This window comes from Salvelinus fontinalis, chromosome 7 (genome assembly GCF_029448725.1).
Source record: "Salvelinus fontinalis isolate EN_2023a chromosome 7, ASM2944872v1, whole genome shotgun sequence".
NCBI classification, from domain to species: domain Eukaryota; kingdom Metazoa; phylum Chordata; class Actinopteri; order Salmoniformes; family Salmonidae; genus Salvelinus; species Salvelinus fontinalis.
The window spans coordinates 67,092,668-67,113,499 of NC_074671.1; the positions used below are offsets into that span (position 1 = coordinate 67,092,668).

Sequence of the window (20,832 nt, forward strand, 5' to 3'; positions counted from 1 at the left end):
GGTAACTAGTTACTAACTAACTAACCACAATGATGACACACTCTGTCAGGACATGTATAGGAGGACTGCCCGGTAACTAGCTAGTTACTAACTAACTAACCACAATGATGACACACTCTGTCAGGACATGTATAGGAGGACTGCCCGGTAACTAGATAGTTACTAACTAACTAACCACAATGATGACACACTCTGTCAGGACATGTATAGGAGGACTGCCCGGTAACTAGATAGTTACTAACTAACTAACCACAATGATGACACACTCTGTCAGGACATGTATAGGAGGACTGCCCGGTAACTAGATAGTTACTAACTAACTAACCACAATGATGACACACTCTGTCAGGACATGTATAGGAGGACTGCCCGGTAACTAGATACTAACTAACTAACCACAATGATGACACACTCTGTCAGGACATGTATAGGAGGACTGCCCGGTAACTAGTTACTAACTAACTAAACACAATGATGACACACTCTGTCAGGACATGTATAGGAGGACTGCCAGGTAACTAGCTAGTTACTAACTAACTAACCACAATGATGACACACTCTGTCAGGACATGTATAGGAGGACTGCCCGGTAACTAGTTACTAACTAACTAACCACAATGATGACACACTCTGTCAGGACATGTATAGGAGGACTGCCCGGTAACTAGTTACTAACTAACTAACCACAATGATGACACACTCTGTCAGGACATGTATAGGAGGACTGCCAGGTAACTAGCTAGTTACTAACTAACTAACCACAATGATGACACACTCTGTCAGGACATGTATAGGAGGACTGCCAGGTAACTAGCTAGTTACTAACTAACTAAACACAATGATGACACACTCTGTCAGGACATGTATAGGAGGACTGCCAGGTAACTAGTTACTAACTAACTAACTAAACACAATGATGACACACTCTGTCAGGACATGTATAGGAGGACTGCCCGGTAACTAGATAGTTACTAACTAACTAAACACAATGATGACACACTCTGTCAGGACATGTATAGGAGGACTGCCCGGTAACTAGATAGTTACTAACTAACTAACCACAATGATGACACACTCTGTCAGGACATGTATAGGAGGACTGCCCGGTAACTAGATAGTTACTAACTAACTAACCACAATGATGACACACTCTGTCAGGACATGTATAGGAGGACTGCCAGGTAACTAGATAGTTACTAACTAACTAAACACAATGATGACACACTCTGTCAGGACATGTATAGGAGGACTGCCCGGTAACTACATAGTTACTAACTAACTAACCACAATGATGACACACTCTGTCAGGACATGTATAGGAGGACTGCCAGGTAACTAGATAGTTACTAACTAACTAACCACAATGATGACACACTCTGTCAGGACATGTATAGGAGGACTGCCAGGTAACTAGCTAGTTACTAACTAACTAACCACAATGATGACACACTCTGTCAGGACATGTATAGGAGGACTGCCAGGTAACTAGTTACTAACTAACTAACTAAACACAATGATGACACACTCTGTCAGGACATGTATAGGAGGACTGCCAGGTAACTAGATAGTTACTAACTAACTAACCACAATGATGACACACTCTGTCAGGACATGTATAGGAGGACTGCCAGGTAACTAGCTAGTTACTAACTAACTAAACACAATGATGACACACTCTGTCAGGACATGTATAGGAGGACTGCCAGGTAACTAGTTACTAACTAACTAACTAAACACGATGATGACACACTCTGTCAGGACATGTATAGGAGGACTGCCAGGTAACTAGTTACTAACTAACTAACTAAACACGATGATGACACACTCTGTCAGGACATGTATAGGAGGACTGCCAAGTAACTAGCTAGTTACTAACTAACTAACCACAATGATGACACACTCTGTCAGGACATGTATAGGAGGACTGCCCGGTAACTAGCTAGTTACTAACTAACTAACCACAATGATGACACACTCTGTCAGGACATGTATAGGAGGACTGCCAGGTAACTAGCTAGTTACTAACTAACTAACCACAATGATGACACACTCTGTCAGGACATGTATAGGAGGACTGCCAGGTAACTAGCTAGTTACTAACTAACTAACCACAATGATGACACACTCTGTCAGGACATGTATAGGAGGACTGCCAGGTAACTAGTTACTAACTAACTAACTAAACACAATGATGACACACTCTGTCAGGACATGTATAGGAGGACTGCCAGGTAACTAGATAGTTACTAACTAACTAACCACAATGATGACACACTCTGTCAGGACATGTATAGGAGGACTGCCAGGTAACTAGCTAGTTACTAACTAACTAAACACAATGATGACACACTCTGTCAGGACATGTATAGGAGGACTGCCAGGTAACTAGTTACTAACTAACTAACTAAACACGATGATGACACACTCTGTCAGGACATGTATAGGAGGACTGCCAGGTAACTAGTTACTAACTAACTAACCACAATGATGACACACTCTGTCAGGACATGTATAGGAGGACTGCCAGGTAACTAGCTAGTTACTAACTAACTAAACACGATGATGACACACTCTGTCAGGACATGTATAGGAGGACTGCCAGGTAACTAGCTAGTTACTAACTAACTAACCACAATGATGACACACTCTGTCAGGACATGTATAGGAGGACTGCCCGGTAACTAGCTAGTTACTAACTAACTAACCACAATGATGACACACTCTGTCAGGACATGTATAGGAGGACTGCCAGGTAACTAGCTAGTTACTAACTAACTAACTAAACACAATGATGACACACTCTGTCAGGACATGTATAGGAGGACTGCCAGGTAACTAGCTAGTTACTAACTAACTAACCACAATGATGACACACTCTGTCAGGACATGTATAGGAGGACTGCCAGGTAACTAGTTACTAACTAACTAACTAAACACAATGATGACACACTCTGTCAGGACATGTATAGGAGGACTGCCAGGTAACTAGATAGTTACTAACTAACTAACCACAATGATGACACACTCTGTCAGGACATGTATAGGAGGACTGCCAGGTAACTAGCTAGTTACTAACTAACTAAACACAATGATGACACACTCTGTCAGGACATGTATAGGAGGACTGCCAGGTAACTAGCTAGTTACTAACTAACTAACCACAATGATGACACACTCTGTCAGGACATGTATAGGAGGACTGCCAGGTAACTAGCTAGTTACTAACTAACTAAACACAATGATGACACACTCTGTCAGGACATGTATAGGAGGACTGCCAGGTAACTAGTTACTAACTAACTAACCACAATGATGACACACTCTGTCAGGACATGTATAGGAGGACTGCCAGGTAACTAACTAGTTACTAACTAACTAAACACAATGATGACACACTCTGTCAGGACATGTATAGGAGGACTGCCAGGTAACTAGCTAGTTACTAACTAACTAACCACAATGATGACACACTCTGTCAGGACATGTATAGGAGGACTGCCCGGTAACTAGTTACTAACTAACTAACCACAATGATGACACACTCTGTCAGGACATGTATAGGAGGACTGCCCGGTAACTAGTTACTAACTAACTAACCACAATGATGACACACTCTGTCAGGACATGTATAGGAGGACTGCCAGGTAACTAGTTACTAACTAACTAACTAAACACGATGATGACACACTCTGTCAGGACATGTATAGGAGGACTGCCAGGTAACTAGTTACTAACTAACTAACTAAACACGATGATGACACACTCTGTCAGGACATGTATAGGAGGACTGCCAAGTAACTAGCTAGTTACTAACTAACTAACCACAATGATGACACACTCTGTCAGGACATGTATAGGAGGACTGCCAGGTAACTAGCTAGTTACTAACTAACTAACCACAATGATGACACACTCTGTCAGGACATGTATAGGAGGACTGCCAGGTAACTAGCTAGTTACTAACTAACTAACCACAATGATGACACACTCTGTCAGGACATGTATAGGAGGACTGCCAGGTAACTAGCTAGTTACTAACTAACTAACCACAATGATGACACACTCTGTCAGGACATGTATAGGAGGACTGCCAGGTAACTAGTTACTAACTAACTAACTAACCACAATGATGACACACTCTGTCAGGACATGTATAGGAGGACTGCCAGGTAACTAGCTAGTTACTAACTAACTAACCACAATGATGACACACTCTGTCAGGACATGTATAGGAGGACTGCCAGGTAACTAGCTAGTTACTAACTAACTAAACACAATGATGACACACTCTGTCAGGACATGTATAGGAGGACTGCCAGGTAACTAGTTACTAACTAACTAACTAAACACGATGATGACACACTCTGTCAGGACATGTATAGGAGGACTGCCAGGTAACTAGTTACTAACTAACTAACCACAATGATGACACACTCTGTCAGGACATGTATAGGAGGACTGCCAGGTAACTAGCTAGTTACTAACTAACTAAACACGATGATGACACACTCTGTCAGGACATGTATAGGAGGACTGCCAGGTAACTAGCTAGTTACTAACTAACTAACCACAATGATGACACACTCTGTCAGGACATGTATAGGAGGACTGCCCGGTAACTAGCTAGTTACTAACTAACTAACCACAATGATGACACACTCTGTCAGGACATGTATAGGAGGACTGCCAGGTAACTAGCTAGTTACTAACTAACTAACTAAACACAATGATGACACACTCTGTCAGGACATGTATAGGAGGACTGCCAGGTAACTAGCTAGTTACTAACTAACTAACCACAATGATGACACACTCTGTCAGGACATGTATAGGAGGACTGCCAGGTAACTAGTTACTAACTAACTAACTAAACACAATGATGACACACTCTGTCAGGACATGTATAGGAGGACTGCCAGGTAACTAGATAGTTACTAACTAACTAACCACAATGATGACACACTCTGTCAGGACATGTATAGGAGGACTGCCAGGTAACTAGCTAGTTACTAACTAACTAAACACAATGATGACACACTCTGTCAGGACATGTATAGGAGGACTGCCAGGTAACTAGCTAGTTACTAACTAACTAACCACAATGATGACACACTCTGTCAGGACATGTATAGGAGGACTGCCAGGTAACTAGCTAGTTACTAACTAACTAAACACAATGATGACACACTCTGTCAGGACATGTATAGGAGGACTGCCAGGTAACTAGTTACTAACTAACTAACCACAATGATGACACACTCTGTCAGGACATGTATAGGAGGACTGCCAGGTAACTAACTAGTTACTAACTAACTAAACACAATGATGACACACTCTGTCAGGACATGTATAGGAGGACTGCCAGGTAACTAGCTAGTTACTAACTAACTAACCACAATGATGACACACTCTGTCAGGACATGTATAGGAGGACTGCCAGGTAACTAACTAGTTACTAACTAACTAAACACAATGATGACACACTCTGTCAGGACATGTATAGGAGGACTGCCCGGTAACTAGCTAGTTACTAACTAACTAAACACAATGATGACACACTCTGTCAGGACATGTATAGGAGGACTGCCAGGTAACTAGCTAGTTACTAACTAACTAACTAAACACAATGATGACACACTCTGTCAGGACATGTATAGGAGGAATGCCAGGTAACTAACTAGTTACTAACTAACTAACCACAATGATGACACACTCTGTCAGGACATGTATAGGAGGACTGCCAGGTAACTAGCTAGTTACTAACTAACTAAACACAATGATGACACACTCTGTCAGGACATGTATAGGAGGACTGCCAGGTAACTAGCTAGTTACTAACTAACTAAACACAATGATGACACACTCTGTCAGGACATGTATAGGAGGACTGCCAGGTAACTAGCTAGTTACTAACTAACTAAACACAATGATGACACACTCTGTCAGGACATGTATAGGAGGACTGCCCGATTGGTGAAACTGACTAACGTAGTCCATAGTTCAGAATTGATTCAGATTTCATTGATGAAGTATGAAAAGCACTAAAGTGTGTTTTTGGTTGGTATTTAATCTCTCCCCCCCCTCCGTCCGTCTACAGACGATATCCCAGTGTCCTCCACCCCGGTGACAGCCTACTACCACGGCTGTATGGACGTCAACGTCAACGGTCGGCTGTTAGACTTCGACGAGGCAGACAGTAAACACAATAGCATTAAGTCCCACTCCTGCCCCCCTGTCTCGCCCCCCAAGACACTCTGACGACCCCCAACCACTCACCCTACAGGAAGTGACCTCACAGCCAGGTCGACCAATCACCACACATCTCTGTCCTGAGGCCCAAATCTGTGTATATGATCCTCTACCTAATGATTAGGAGGAGGGGGAGAGGGAGGTAGGGAGGGTGAAAGGAGTGGGGGAGGGAGGGGGAGAGAGAGGGAGGGAGGGAAGAAAGGAGTGGGGGAGAGAGGGTGGGAGGGGGAGGGAAGAAAGAAGTGGGGGAGGGAGGGAGGGGGATGGAGGGAGGAAAGGGGAGGGAGGGGGGAGTGGAAGGGAGAAAGGGGGAGGGAGGGGAGAAAGGAGGGAGGGAGAGTAGGGAGAGATGGTGGGTGGACTTGCACAATGCAGTCATTTCTGTTTATTTAGTTTCCTGCACTCTTTGTTAGACTGTTTTTAAAAATTTCATCTTTGTTATTGGACACATGTCATCACCCCACCATGGTTTGTATTGAAATAAACACCAGGGTCTTTTACTGTGAAGAAGAGGAGTTACCAAAACATGTTGCCGGTGACACTGACTGATCCAGCATTACTTGTTCTGTTGCCAGTGACACTGACTGATCCAGCATCACTTGTTCTGTTGCCAGGGACACTGACTGATCCAGCATCACTTGTTCTGTTGCCAGTGACACTGACTGATCCAGCATTACTTGTTCTGTTGCCAGGGACACTGACTGATCCAGCATCACTTGTTCTGTTGCCAGGGACACTGACTGATCCAGCATCACTTGTTCTGTTGTCAGTGACACTGACTGATCCAGCATTACTTGTTCTGTTGCCAGTGACACTGACTGATCCAGCATTACTTGTTCTGTTGCCAGTGACACTGACTGATCCAGCATTACTTGTTCTGTTGCCAGGGACACTGACTGATCCAGCATCACTTGTTCTGTTGCCAGGGACACTGACTGATCCAGCATTACTTGTTCTGTTGCCAGTGACACTGACTGATCCAGCATTACTTGTTCTGTTGCCAGTGACACTGACTGATCCAGCATTACTTGTTCTGTTGCCAGTGACACTGACTGATCCAGCATTACTTGTTCTGTTGCCAGTGACACTGACTGATCCAGCATTACTTGTTCTGTTGCCAGGGACACTGACTGATCCAGCATTACTTGTTCTGTTGCCAGTGACACTGACTGATCCAGCATTACTTGTTCTGTTGCCAGGGACACTGACTGATCCAGCATTACTCGTTCTGTTGTCAGGGACACTGACTGATCCAGCATTACTTGTTCTGTTGCCAGTGACACTGACTGATCCAGCATTACTTGTTCTGTTGCCAGTGACACTGACTGATCCAGCATTACTTGTTCTGTTGCCAGTGACACTGACTGATCCAGCATTACTTGTTCTGTTGCCAGGGACACTGACTGATCCAGCATTACTTGTTCTGTTGCCAGGGACACTGACTGATCCAGCATTACTTGTTCTGTTGTCAGTGACACTGACTGATCCAGCATTACTTGTTCTGTTGCCAGGGACACTGACTGATCCAGCATTACTTGTTCTGTTGCCAGGGACACTGACTGATCCAGCATTACTTGTTCTGTTGCCAGGGACACTGACTGATCCAGCATTACTTGTTCTGTTGCCAGGGGTTCCATAGACATGTAGTGAAACAGCTGAGCTCTGGAAGGCTCTGATCCAGTGGATTGACCTGGGCTACATGGTTCTGGTATATACAGTCGGAAGTTTACATACACTTAAGTTGGAGTCATTAAAACACTCCGCAAATTTCTTGTTAACAAACTATAGTTTTGGCAAGTCGTTTAGGACATCTACTTTGTGCATGACACACGTAATTTTTCCAACAATTGTTAACAGACAGATTATTTCACTTATAATTCACTGTATCACAATTCCAGTGGGTCAGAAGTTTACATACACTAAGTTGACTTGTGCCTTTAAACAGCTTGGAAAATTCCAGAAAATGATGTCATGGCTTTAGAAGCTTCTGATAGGCTAATTGACATCATTTGAGTCAATTGGAGGTGTACCTGTGGATGTATTTCAAGGCCTACCTTCAAACTCAGTGCCTCTTAGCTTGACATGATGGGAAAATCAAAAGAAATCAGCCAAGACCTCGTAAAAAAAATGGTAGCCCTCCACAAGTCTGGATCATCCTTGGGAGCAATTTCCAAACGCCTGAAGGTACCACGTTCATCTGTACAAACAATAGTACGCAAGTATAAACACCATGGGACCACGCAGCTGTCATACTGCTCAGGAAGGAGACGCGTTCTGTCTCCTAGAGATGAACGTACTTTGGTGTGAAAAAAGTGAAAATCAATCCCAGAACAAAGAGCAAAGGACCCTGTGAAGATGCTGGAGGAAACAGGTACAAAAGTATCTATATCCACAGTAAAATGAGTCCTATATCGACATGACCTGAAAGGCCGCACAGTAAGGAAGAAGCCACTGCTCCAAAACCGTCATAAAAAAGCCAGACTACCGTTTGCAACTGCACATGGGGACAAAGATCGTACTTTTTGGAGAAATGTCCTCTGGTCTGATGAAACAAAAATAGAACTGTTTGGCCATAATGACCATCGTTATGTTTGGAGCAAAAAGGGGGATGCTTGCAAGACGAAGAACACCATCCCAACCGTGAAGCACGGGGGTGGCAGCACCATGTTGTGGGGGTGCTTTGTTGCAGGAGGGACTGGTGCACTTCACAAAATAGATGGCATCATGAGGAGGGAAAAATATGTGGATATATTGAAGCAAAATCTCAAGGCATCAGTCAGGAAGTTAAAGTTTGGTCGCAAATTTGTGGGTAGAACTGAAAAAGCCTGTGCGAGCAAGGAGGTCTACAAACCTGACTCAGTTACACCAGCTCTGTCTGGAGTAATGGGCCAAAATTCACCCAACTTCTTGTGGGAAGCTTGTGGAAGGCTACCTGAAATGTTTGACCCAAGTTAAACAATTTAAAGGCAACGCTACCAAATACTAATTGAGTGTATGTAAACTTCTGACCCACTGGGAATGTGATGAAAGAAATAAAAGCTGAAAGAAATAATTCTCTCTACTATTATTCTGACATTTTCACATTCTTAAAATAAAGTGGTGATCCTAACTGACTTAGGAAAGTGAATTTTTACTAGGATTAAATGTCAGGAATTGTGAAAAACGGAGTTTAAATGTTTTTGGCTAAGGCGTATGTAAACTTCCTGGCTTCAACTGTGTGTAGATGAGATAGAATAGATATGTACCACACACATGGTAATTTCTGGTTCTCTCTTTTGTCTCACTCCTCTCTCTCCCTTTCTTCAGACACCCCAATGGTTAAGTGTATATAAAAACATGCTCACTTTAATATATAAATTAAAATGTAGTTGTTTTTGTTGATGGATTGAGTGTTTTTTTGGTGTGTTTATTTTAACAAAAGTACGAAAAACTGTGGTTGTGTCTGAAATCTTTCTAGCCTACTGCTTACTAATCAAATTAATTTATATAGCCCTTCTTACATCAGCTGATATCTCAAAGTGCTGTTCACAGAAACCCAGCCTAAAACCCCAAACAGCAAGCTAAAATCTACTAGCCATACTACATACGGATATACTAGTAAAACGCAGTATTAAACGTTAAACAAATATCAACATACTGGCTCAAACGACAGAAAAGAAGCAGCGGACACAAGCGGCTGGTCGGTCACAGTTTCTGGCGGACGTTTTATGGTGTTACACAGCAATACCGGTACGTGCCATTTTTCGTTTGTCAAACTGAGCACAATGCTAGCCAGCAGCTAACAAAATGAGTTTGTTTTTGGCCAAGTTGTCGTGCAAAAATGACATAGACGAGGTAATAAAAACTGTCGCTGAAAAGGTTTTAGTTCTTCGGTTTGGCAGAGATGAAGATTCGGTCTGCCTGCAGCTTGACGAGATTGTAAGTAGCTAACGTTAGCATGTTTAGCTAGCATGCTAGCTGGGTATATAGCTACTGCAATATTGTGGCCAGTAAACATTAATGCAAAACGTGCATGTCAGTCGTTACCAATATTTACACCAACACTGTCAATGTATTTTTTGTTGTTGTAACGTTTCAGTCTGTCTGAATCGGGAATGACAGTGTTGTCATTATTTTGCCAGCTGTCCAAAACCACCCACCACCTGAGTAACATGGCGTCTATCTACATCGTGGATGTGGACTCAGCTCCCGTCTACACGAGATACTTCGACATCAGCTACATCCCATCTACCGTCTTCTTCTTCAACGGACAACACATGAAGGTTGATTATGGGTGAGTGGTGACATCTTAGTGTTGAGAAGGAAGATGGCCTACAACTAGCTAGAATACCACTGGTTGGTTTAATGTCATAGGTGTGGGTACTACTCGTATTAGCTACAAACCATTTCCCCTTTTTGTAGGCCTATAGCTAAACCACTGTTGTCCCTATACAGGTCTCCAGATCACACCAAGTTTGTGGGCAGTTTTAAGACCAAGCAGGACTTCCTGGATCTGATCGAGGTGATCTACAGAGGAGCTATGAGAGGGAAGATGATGGTCCAGAGTCCCATCGACCCTCAGAACATCCCCAAGTACGACCTGCTCTACCATGGGATCTAACCCCATCATAACCATGGGATCTAAACCCCATCACAACCTGCTCTACCATGGGATCTAACCCCCATCATAACCATGGGATCTAACCCCATCACGACCTGCTCAACCATGGGATCTAAACCCCATCATAACCATGGGATCTAACCCCCATCATAACCATGGGATCTAAACCCCATCACGACCTGCTCAACCATGGGATCTAACCCCCATCACGACCTGCTCAACCATGGGATCTAACCCCATCACGACCTGCTCTACCATGGGATCTAAACCCCATCATAACCATGGGATCTAAACCCCATCATAACCATGGGATCTAAACCCCATCATAACCATGGGATCTAAACCCCATCATAACCATGGGATCTAAACCCCATCACGACCTGCTCAACCATGGGATCTAAACCCCATCATAACCATGGGATCTAAACCCCATCATAACCATGGGATCTAAACCCCATCACGACCTGCTCAACCATGGGATCTAAACCCCATCACGACCTGCTCAACCATGGGATCTAGATCTCACCACCCTTCAGCGCGGTTACAAGCACCCTGGCGGCAGATCTCGTCGGGAGGCCGACAGCACGGTTTTTAAGCGCTCAAGCTGCCGACAATTCGTGTGAAAAGAAAACGTCTGACAAGCACAGAGCGGATTGGCCCGGCCTGGACAATTTTGTGGTATTGACGTTATCAAAGAGACACACCGCTGTAGCTGGCGCCATCTCACTTTGACCATTCATACTGATGTACTGTTTATTAATGAAACTGTCCTTAACTTCAGGTTGATATTTCCTAGGGAAAATAGATCTCTATAAGAGACAGATACATGTCAGAGTGGACAATCCTTTATTTCATACAATGAAGACTCATTTACAGCTGGATATTCTTGTTGCCTCTTGTTTTATAGTGGGAATGTTTACATTTACATTTAAGTCATTTAGCAGACGCTCTTATCCAGAGCGACTTACAAAATGTTGAATCTAATGTATGTTTGGTGAAAAGGTCTGACCCCTTTTTTTGACCTTTTTGTTTAATAAATGTGTCACGTCAAATCATGTTTGGTTTGATCTCTACTGCCTCACCACAATAAATCATTATCTGCTACATAAATGTAATAAGACCATTCACAGTGCTGGACATCCTTATATTATCTAAGCCCAGGCACCACAGACAGTGCCAAAGATCCTTGTATTATCTAAGCCCAGGCACCACAGACAGTGCAGGAGAGCCTTGTATTATGTAAGCCCAGGCACCACAGACAGTGCAGGAGATCCTTGTATTATCTAAGCCCAGGCACCACAGACAGTGCAGGAGAGCCTTGTATTATGTAAGCCCAGGCACCACAGACAGTGCAGGAGATCCTTGTATTATCTAAGCCCAGGCACCACAGACAGTGCTGGAGATCCTTGTATTATCTAAGCCCAGGCACCACAGACAGTGCTGGGGATCCTTGTATTATCTAAGCCCAGGCACCACAGACAGTGCAGGAGATCCTTGTATTATCTAAGCCCAGGCACCACAGACAGTGTTGGAGATCCTTGTATTATCTAAGCCCAGGCACCACAGACAGTGCTGGAGATCCTTGTATTATCTAAGCCCAGGCACCACAGACAGTGCTGGAGCTCCTTGTATTATGTAAGCCCAGGCACCACATACAGTGCTGGAGATCCTTGTATTATCTAAGCCCAGGCACCACAGACAGTGTTGGAGATCCTTGTATTATCTAAGCCCAGGCACCACAGACAGTGCTGGAGATCCTTGTATTATCTAAGCCCAGGCACCACAGACAGTGCTGGAGATCCTTGTATTATGTAAGCCCAGGCACCACAGACAGTGTTGGAGATCCTTATGTTATCTAAGCCCAGGCACCACAGACAGTGCTAGAGATCCTTGTATTATCTAAACCCAGGCACCACAGACAGTGCTGGAGATCCTTGTATTATCTAAGCCCAGGCACCACAGACAGTGTTGGAGATCCTTGTATTATCTAAGCCCAGACACCACAGACAGTGCCAAAGATCCTTTTATTATCTAAGCCCAGACAGTGCAGGAGATCCTTGTATTATCTAAGCCCAGACACCACAGACAGTGCAGGAGACCCTTGTATTATGTAAGCCCAGGCACCACAGTGTTGGAGATTCTTGTATTATCTAAGCCCAGGCACCACAGACAGTGTTGGAGATCCTTGTATTATCTAAGCCCAGGCACCACAGAGTGCTGGAAATCCTTGTATTATCTAAGCCCAGGCACCACAGACAGTGCAGGAGATTCTTGTATTATGTAAGCCCAGGCACCACAGTGCTGGAGATTCTTGTATTATGTAAGCCCAGGCACCACAGAGTGCTGAGGAATCCTTATATTATCTAAGCCCAGGCACCACAGACAGTGTTGGAGATCCTTGTATTATCTAAGCCCAGGCACCACAGACAGTGCTGGAGATCCTTGTATTATGTAAGCCCAGGCACCACAGACAGTGTTGGAGATCCTTGTATTATCTAAGCCCAGGCACCACAGACAGTGTTGGAGATCCTTGTATTATCTAAGCCCAGGCACCACAGAGTGCTGTAAATCCTTGTATTATCTAAGCCCAGGCACCACAGACAGTGCAGGAGATCCTTGTATTATCTAAGCCCAGGCACCACAGACAGTGCAGGAGATTCTTGTATTATGTAAGCCCAGGCACCACAGACAGTGTTGGAGATCCTTGTATTATCTAAGCCCAGGCACCACAGAGTGCTGGAAATCCTTGTATTATCTAAGCCCAGGCACCACAGAGTGCTGGAAATCCTTGTATTATGTAAGCCCAGGCACCACAGACAGTGCAGGAGATTCTTGTATTATGTAAGCCCAGGCACCACAGACAGTGTTGGAGATCCTTGTATTATCTAAGCCCAGGCACCACAGACAGTGCAGGAGATCCTTGTATTATCTAAGCCCAGGCACCACAGAGTGCTGGAAATCCTTGTATTATCTAAGCCCAGGCACCACAGACAGTGCAGGAGATCCTTGTATTATCTAAGCCCAGGCACCACAGACAGTGCAGGAGATTCTTGTATTATGTAAGCCCAGGCACCACAGACAGTGTTGGAGATTCTTGTATTATCTAAGCCCAGGCACCACAGAGTGCTGGAAATCCTTGTATTATGTAAGCCCAGGCACCACAGACAGTGCAGGAGATTCTTGTATTATGTAAGCCCAGGCACCACAGACAGTGTTGGAGATCCTTGTATTATCTAAGCCCAGGCACCACAGTGTTGGAGATCCTTGTATTATGTAAGCCCAGGCACCACAGACAGTGCAGGAGATCCTTGTATTATCTAAGCCCAGGCACCACAGACAGTGCAGGAGATCCTTGTATTATCTAAGCCCAGACACCACAGACAGTGCAGGAGATCCTTGTATTATGTAAGCCCAGACACCACAGACAGTGCAGGAGATCCTTGTATTATGTAAGCCCAGGCACCACAGACAGTGCAGGAGATTCTTGTATTATGTAAGCCCAGGCACCACAGTGTTGGAGATCCTTGTATTATGTAAGCCCAGGCACCACAGACAGTTTTGGAGATCCTTGTATTATCTAACCCAGGCACCACAGACAGTGCAGGAGATCCTTGTATTATCTAAGCCCAGGCACCACAGACAGTGTTGGATATCCTTGTATTATGTAAGCCCAGGCACCACAGTGTTGGAGATCCTTGTATTATGTAAGCCCAGGCACCACAGTGCTGGAGATCCTTGTATTATGTAAGCCCAGGCACCACAGACAGTGCAGGAGATTCTTGTATTATCTAAGCCCAGGCACCACAGACAGTGCTGGAGATCCTTGTATTATCTAAGCCCAGGCACCACAGACAGTGCAGGAGATCCTTGTATTATGTAAGCCCAGGCACCACAGTGCAGGAGATCCTTATATTATCTAAGCCCAGGCACCACAGACAGTGCAGGAGATCCTTGTATTATGTAAGCCCAGGCACCACAGTGCAGGAGATCCTTGTATTATGTAAGCCCAGGCACCACAGACAGTGCAGGAGATCCTTGTATTATCTAAGCCCAGGCACCACAGTGCAGGAGATCCTTGTATTATGTAAGCCCAGGCACCACAGTGCAGGAGATCCTTGTATTATGTAAGCCCAGGCACCACAGGCTGAATGACTTACATTTACCGATCAATTTGGAGATGTGTTGGTATTTTCGGTCCATTAGTATTAGTATTTTCAAAACGTAAACATTAAAATGTCAAACTTGATCAATTTATATTTTCTTTCGTTTATCATACTAACGTCATCCACATTTTTAGGAAGTTTAACCACTTTAAAATGGACATGCATCAATAATGTAAAAGCCCATTTCATACAGAATGTTACAAACTGGACTACATTTAGTGACTAACTTAGAAGAGGGTGAGTGGGTCTAAACAGTCTTTTGGGGTTTGTTGGTCTCCATTCAGTCTAACTTGCCGTTAACTGACATTTCCAGGAAGTCAGACTTCCCACACCAACTCATTCTTCTCAGAATCATCGACATTCACTGAGTTGTGTGGTTACCATTAGATATATTACCCAGAGTTGTGTGGTTACCAGTAGATATATTACCCAGAGTTGTATGGTTACCATTAGATATATTACCCAGAGTTGTATGGTTACCAGTAGATATATTACCCAGAGTTGTATGGTTACCATTAGATATATTACCCAGAGTTGTATGGTTACCATTAGATATATTACCCAGAGTTGTGTGGTTACCAATAGATATATTACCCAGAGTTGTGTGGTTACCATTAGATATATTACCCAGAGTTGTGTGGTTACCATTAGATATACAGTGGGGAGAACAAGTATTTGATACACTGACGATTTTGCAGGTTTTCCTACTTACAAAGCATGTAGAGGTCTGTAATTTTTATCATAGGTACACTTCAAATGTGAGAGAAGGAATCTAAAACAAAAATCCAGAAAATCACATTGTATGATTTTTAAGTAATTAATTGGCATTTTATTGCATGACATAAGTATTTGATACATCAGAAAAGCAGAACTTAATATTTGGTACAGAAACCTTAGTTTGCAATTACAGAGATCATACGTTTCCTGTAGTTCTTGACCAGGTTTGCACACACTGCAGCAGGGATTTTGGCCCACTCCTCCATACAGACCTTCTCCAGATCCTTCAGGTTTCGGGGCTGTCGCTGGGCAATACGGACTTTCGGCTCCCTCCAAAGATTTTCTATTGGGTTCAGGTCTGGAGACTGGCTAGGCCACTCCAGGACCTTGAGATGCTTCTTACGGAGCCACTCCTTAGTTGCCCTGGCTGTGTGTTTCGGGTCGTTGTCATGCTGGAAGACCCAGCCACGACCCATCTTCAATGCTCTTACTGAGGGAAGGAGGTTGTTGGTCAAGATCTCGCGATACATGGCCCCATCCATCCTCTTCTCAATACGGTGCAGTCGTCCTGTCCCCTTTGCAGAAAAGCATCCCCAAAGAATGATGTTTCCACCTCCATGCTTCACGGTTGGGATGGTGTTCTTGGGGTTGTACTCATCCTTCTTCTTCCTCCAAACACGGCGAGTGGAGTTTAGACCAAAAAGCTCTATTTTTGTCTCATCAGACCACATGACCTCCTCCCATTCCTCCTCTGGATCATCCAGATGGTCATTGGCAAACTTCAGACGGGCCTGGACATGCGCTGGCTTGAGCAGGGGGACCTTGCGTGCGCTGCAGGATTTTAATCCATGACGGCGTAGTGTGTTACTAATGGTTTTCTTTGAGACTGTGGTCCCAGCTCTCTTCAGGTCATTGACCAGGTCCTGCCGTGTAGTTCTGGGCTGATCCCTCACATTCCTCATGATCATTGATGTCCCACGAGGTGAGATCTTGCATGGAGCCCCAGACCGAGGGTGATTGACCGTCATCTTGAACTTCTTCCATTTTCTAATAATTGTGCCAACAGTTGTTGCCTTCTCACCAAGCTGCTTGCCTATTGTCCTGTAGCCCATCCCAGCCTTGTACAGGTCTACAATTTATCCCTGATGTCCTTACACAGCTCTCTGGTCTTGGCCATTGTGGAGAGGTTGGAGTCTGTTTGATTGAGTGTGTGGACAGGTGTCTTTTATACAGGTAACGAGTTCAAACAGGTGCAGTTAATACAGGTAATGAGTGGAGAACAGGAGGGCTTCTTAAAGAAAAACTAACAGGTCTGTGAGAGCCGGAATTCTTACTGGTTGGTAGGTGATCAAATACTTATGTCATGCAATAAAATGCAAATTAATTACTTAAAAATCATACAATGTGATTTTCTGGATTTTTGTTTTAGATTCCGTCTCTCACAGTTGAAGTGTACCTATGATAAAAATGACAGACCTCTACATGCTTTGTAAGTAGGAAAACCTGCAAAATCGGCAGTGTATCAAATACTTGTTCTCCCCACTGTATTACCCAGAGTTGTATGGTTACCATTAGATATATTACCCAGAGTTGTGTGGTTACCATTAGATATATTACCCAGAGTTGTGTGGTTACCAGTAGATATATTACCCAGAGTTGTGTGGTTACCAGTAGATATATTACCCAGAGTTGTGTGGTTACCAGTAGATATATTACCCAGAGTTGTGTGGTTACCAGTAGATATATTACCCAGAGTTGTGTGGTTACCAGTAGATATATTACCCAGAGTTGTGTGGTTACCAGTAGATATATTACCCAGAGTTGTGTGGTTACCAGTAGATATATTACCCAGAGTTGTGTAGTTACCATTAGATATATTACCCAGAGTTGTGTGGTTACCAGTAGATATATTACCCAGAGTTGTGTGGTTACCATTAGATATATTACCCAGAGTTGTGTGGTTACCATTAGATATATTACCCAGAGTTGTGTGGTTACCAGTAGATATATTACCCAGAGTTGTATGGTTTACTATTAGATATATTACCCAGAGTTGTGTGGTTACCAATAGATATATTACCCAGAGTTGTATGGTTACCATTAGATATATTACCCAGAGTTGTGTGGTTACCAGTAGATATATTACCCAGAGTTGTATGGTTACCATTAGATATATTACCCAGAGTTGTGTAGTTACCATTAGATATATTACCCAGAGTTGTGTAGTTACCATTAGATATATTACCCAGAGTTGTGTGGTTACCATTAGATATATTACCCAGAGTTGTGTGGTTACCATTAGATATATTACCCAGAGTTGTGTGGTTACCAGTAGATATATTACCCAGAGTTGTGTGGTTACCAGTAGATATATTACCCAGAGTTGTGTGGTTACCAATAGATATATTACCCAGAGTTGTGTGGTTACCAGTAGATATATTACCCAGAGTTGTGTGGTTACCATTAGATATATTACCCAGAGTTGTGTGGTTACCATTAGATATATTACCCAGAGTTGTGTAGTCACCATTAGATATATTACCCAGAGTTGTGTGGTTACCAGTAGATATATTACCCAGAGTTGTGTGGTTACCATTAGATATATTACCCAGAGTTGTGTGGTTACCAGTAGATATATTACCCAGAGTTGTGTGGTTACCATTAGATATATTACCCAGAGTTGTGTGGTTACCATTAGATATATTACCCAGAGTTGTGTGGTTACCAGTAGATATATTACCCAGAGTTGTGTGGTTACCATTAGATATATTACCCAGAGTTGTGTGGTTACCATTAGATATATTACCCAGAGTTGTGTGGTTACCATTAGATATATTACCCAGAGTTGTGTAGTTACCATTAGATATATTACCCAGAGTTGTGTAGTTACCATTAGATATATTACCCAGAGTTGTATGGTTACCATTAGATATATTACCCAGACTTACCATTAGATATATTACCCAGAGTTGTGTAGTTACCATTAGATATATTACCCAGACTTACCATTAGATATATTACCCAGAGTTGTGTGGTTACCATTAGATATATTACCCAGAGTTGTGTAGTTACCATTAGATATATTACCCAGACTTACCATTAGATATATTACCCAGAGTTGTGTGGTTACCAGTAGATATATTACCCAGAGTTGTGTGGTTACCAGTAGATATATTACCCAGAGTTGTGTGGTTACCAGTAGATATATTACCCAGAGTTGTGTGGTTACCAGTAGATATATTACCCAGAGTTGTGTGGTTACCAGTAGATATATTACCCAGAGTTGTGTGGTTACCAGTAGATATATTACCCAGAGTTGTGTGGTTACCAGTAGATATATTACCCAGAGTTGTGTGGTTACCAGTAGATATATTACCCAGAGTTGTGTGGTTACCAGTAGATATATTACCCAGAGTTGTGTGGTTACCAGTAGATATATTACCCAGAGTTGTATGGTTACCAGTAGATATATTACCCAGAGTTGTGTGGTTACCATTAGATATATTACCCAGAGTTGTGTGGTTACCATTAGATATATTACCCAGAGTTGTGTGGTTACCAGTAGATATATTACCCAGAGTTGTGTGGTTACCATTAGATATATTACCCAGAGTTGTGTAGTTACCATTAGATATATTACCCAGAGTTGTGTGGTTACCATTAGATACAGTGGGGAGAACAAGTATTTGATACACTGCCGATTTTGCAGGTTTTCCTACTTACAAAGCATGTAGAGGTCTGTCATTTTTATCATAGGTACACTTCAACTGTGAGAGACGGAATCTAAAACAAAAATCCAGAAAATCACATTGTATGATTTTTAAGTAATTAATTTGCATTTTATTGCATGACATAAGTATTTGATCACCTACCAACCAGTAAGAATTCCGGCTCTCACAGACCTGTTAGTTTTTCTTTAAGAAGCCCTCCTGTTCTCCACTCATTACCTGTATTAACTGCACCTGTTTGAACTCGTTACCTGTATAAAAGACACCTGTCCACACACTCAATCAAACAGACTCCAACCTCTCCACAATGGCCAAGACCAGAGAGCTGTGTAAGGACATCAGGGATAAATTGTAGACCTGTACAAGGCTGGGATGGGCTACAGGACAATAGCCAAGCAGCTTGGTGAGAAGGCAACAACTGTTGGCACAATTATTAGAAAATGGAAGAAGTTCAAGATGACGGTCAATCACCCTCGGTCTGGGGCTCCATGCAAGATCTCACCTCGTGGGGCATCAATGATCATGAGGAATGTGAGGGATCAGCCCAGAACTACACGGCAGGACCTGGTCAATGACCTGAAGAGAGCTGGGACCACAGTCTCAAAGAAAACCATTAGTAACACACTACGCCGTCATGGATTAAAATCCTGCAGCGCACGCAAGGTCCCCCTGCTCAAGCCAGCGCATGTCCAGGCCCGTCTGAAGTTTGCCAATGACCATCTGGATGATCCAGAGGAGGAATGGGAGAAGGTCATGTGGTCTGATGAGACAAAAATAGAGCTTTTTGCTCTAAACTCCACTCGCCGTGTTTGGAGGAATAGAAGGATGAGTACAACCCCAAGAACACCATCCCAACCGTGAAGCATGGAGGTGGAAACATCATTCTTTGGGGATGCTTTTCTGCAAAGGGGACAGGACGACTGCACCGTATTGAGGGGAGGATGGATGGGGCCATGTATCGCGAGATCTTGACCAACAACCTCCTTCCCTCAGTAAGAGCATTGAAGATGGGTCGTGGCTGGGTCTTCCAGCATGACAACGACCCGAAACACACAGCCAGGGCAACTAAGGAGTGGCTCCGTAAGAAGCATCTCAAGGTCCTGGAGTGGCCTAGCCAGTCTCCAGACCTGATCCCAATAGAAAATCTTTGGAGGGAGCCGAAAGTCCGTATTGCCCAGCGACAGCCCCGAAACCTGAAGGATCTGGAGAAGGTCTGTATGGAGGAGTGGGCCAAAATCCCTGCTGCAGTGTGTGCAAACCTGGTCAAGAACTACAGGAAACGTATGATCTCTGTAATTGCAAACTAAGGTTTCTGTACCAAATATTCAGTTCTGCTTTTCTGATGTATCAAATACTTATGTCATGCAATAAAATG

The 20,832-nt window shown here is 43.5% G+C and overlaps 2 protein-coding genes and 2 long non-coding RNA genes across 6 annotated transcripts in view; 3 read left to right on the forward strand and 1 right to left on the reverse strand.

The window, feature by feature from the left end:
* pros1 (protein S) overlaps window positions 1–6,408 on the forward strand; it is a 35,871-nt gene extending 29,463 nt beyond the window's left edge. The window contains exon 14 of the mRNA XM_055930321.1: window positions 6,098–6,408. Within this exon, the coding sequence (XP_055786296.1) occupies window positions 6,098–6,258 (161 nt within the window). The 3' untranslated portion in view covers window positions 6,259–6,408. The remainder of the gene's footprint in view (window positions 1–6,097) is intronic.
* LOC129860010 (uncharacterized) lies at window positions 458–5,842 on the forward strand. The gene is made up of 3 exons (XR_008760288.1): window positions 458–3,281; window positions 3,428–5,669; window positions 5,745–5,842. It is a non-coding gene; the product is annotated as an uncharacterized LOC129860010 (long non-coding RNA).
* A 3,313-nt stretch (window positions 6,409–9,721) lies between the features above and the next one.
* Window positions 9,722–11,160, forward strand: txnl4b (thioredoxin-like 4B). Of its 3 annotated transcripts, XM_055930323.1 has the most exons (4): window positions 9,722–10,167; window positions 10,371–10,522; window positions 10,684–10,886; window positions 11,004–11,157. In XM_055930323.1, the coding sequence occupies exons 1-3, from the start codon at window positions 10,036–10,038 to the stop codon at window positions 10,847–10,849; spliced, it is 450 nt and encodes a 149-aa protein (XP_055786298.1). In that variant the 5' UTR covers window positions 9,722–10,035; the 3' UTR covers window positions 10,850–10,886; window positions 11,004–11,157. The 3 variants fall into 3 exon arrangements, with proteins under 3 accessions (XP_055786298.1, XP_055786297.1, XP_055786299.1); XM_055930322.1 differs by having other exon boundaries at window positions 10,684–11,158; XM_055930324.1 differs by having other exon boundaries at window positions 10,034–10,167; window positions 10,328–10,522; window positions 10,684–11,160.
* LOC129860013 (uncharacterized) lies at window positions 10,789–11,367 on the reverse strand. The gene is made up of 3 exons (XR_008760290.1): window positions 11,314–11,367; window positions 11,004–11,062; window positions 10,789–10,886 (listed from the first exon to the last, which is right to left on the reverse strand). It is a non-coding gene; the product is annotated as an uncharacterized LOC129860013 (long non-coding RNA).
* Between the last annotated feature and the right edge of the window lie 9,465 nt (window positions 11,368–20,832).

What these genes read in the sequence shown, in the direction of transcription:
- txnl4b (XM_055930322.1), top strand. Translation starts at nt 10,036, where the DNA reads ATGAGTTTGTTTTTGGCCAAGTTGTCGTGCAAAAATGACATAGACGAG. An exon ending in GCCTGCAGCTTGACGAGATT is followed by an intron (nt 10,168 to 10,370) that starts GTAAGTAGCTAA and finishes TTATTTTGCCAG; the next exon opens with CTGTCCAAAACCACCCACCA. An exon ending in CACATGAAGGTTGATTATGG is followed by an intron (nt 10,523 to 10,683) that starts GTGAGTGGTGAC and finishes GTCCCTATACAG; the next exon opens with GTCTCCAGATCACACCAAGT.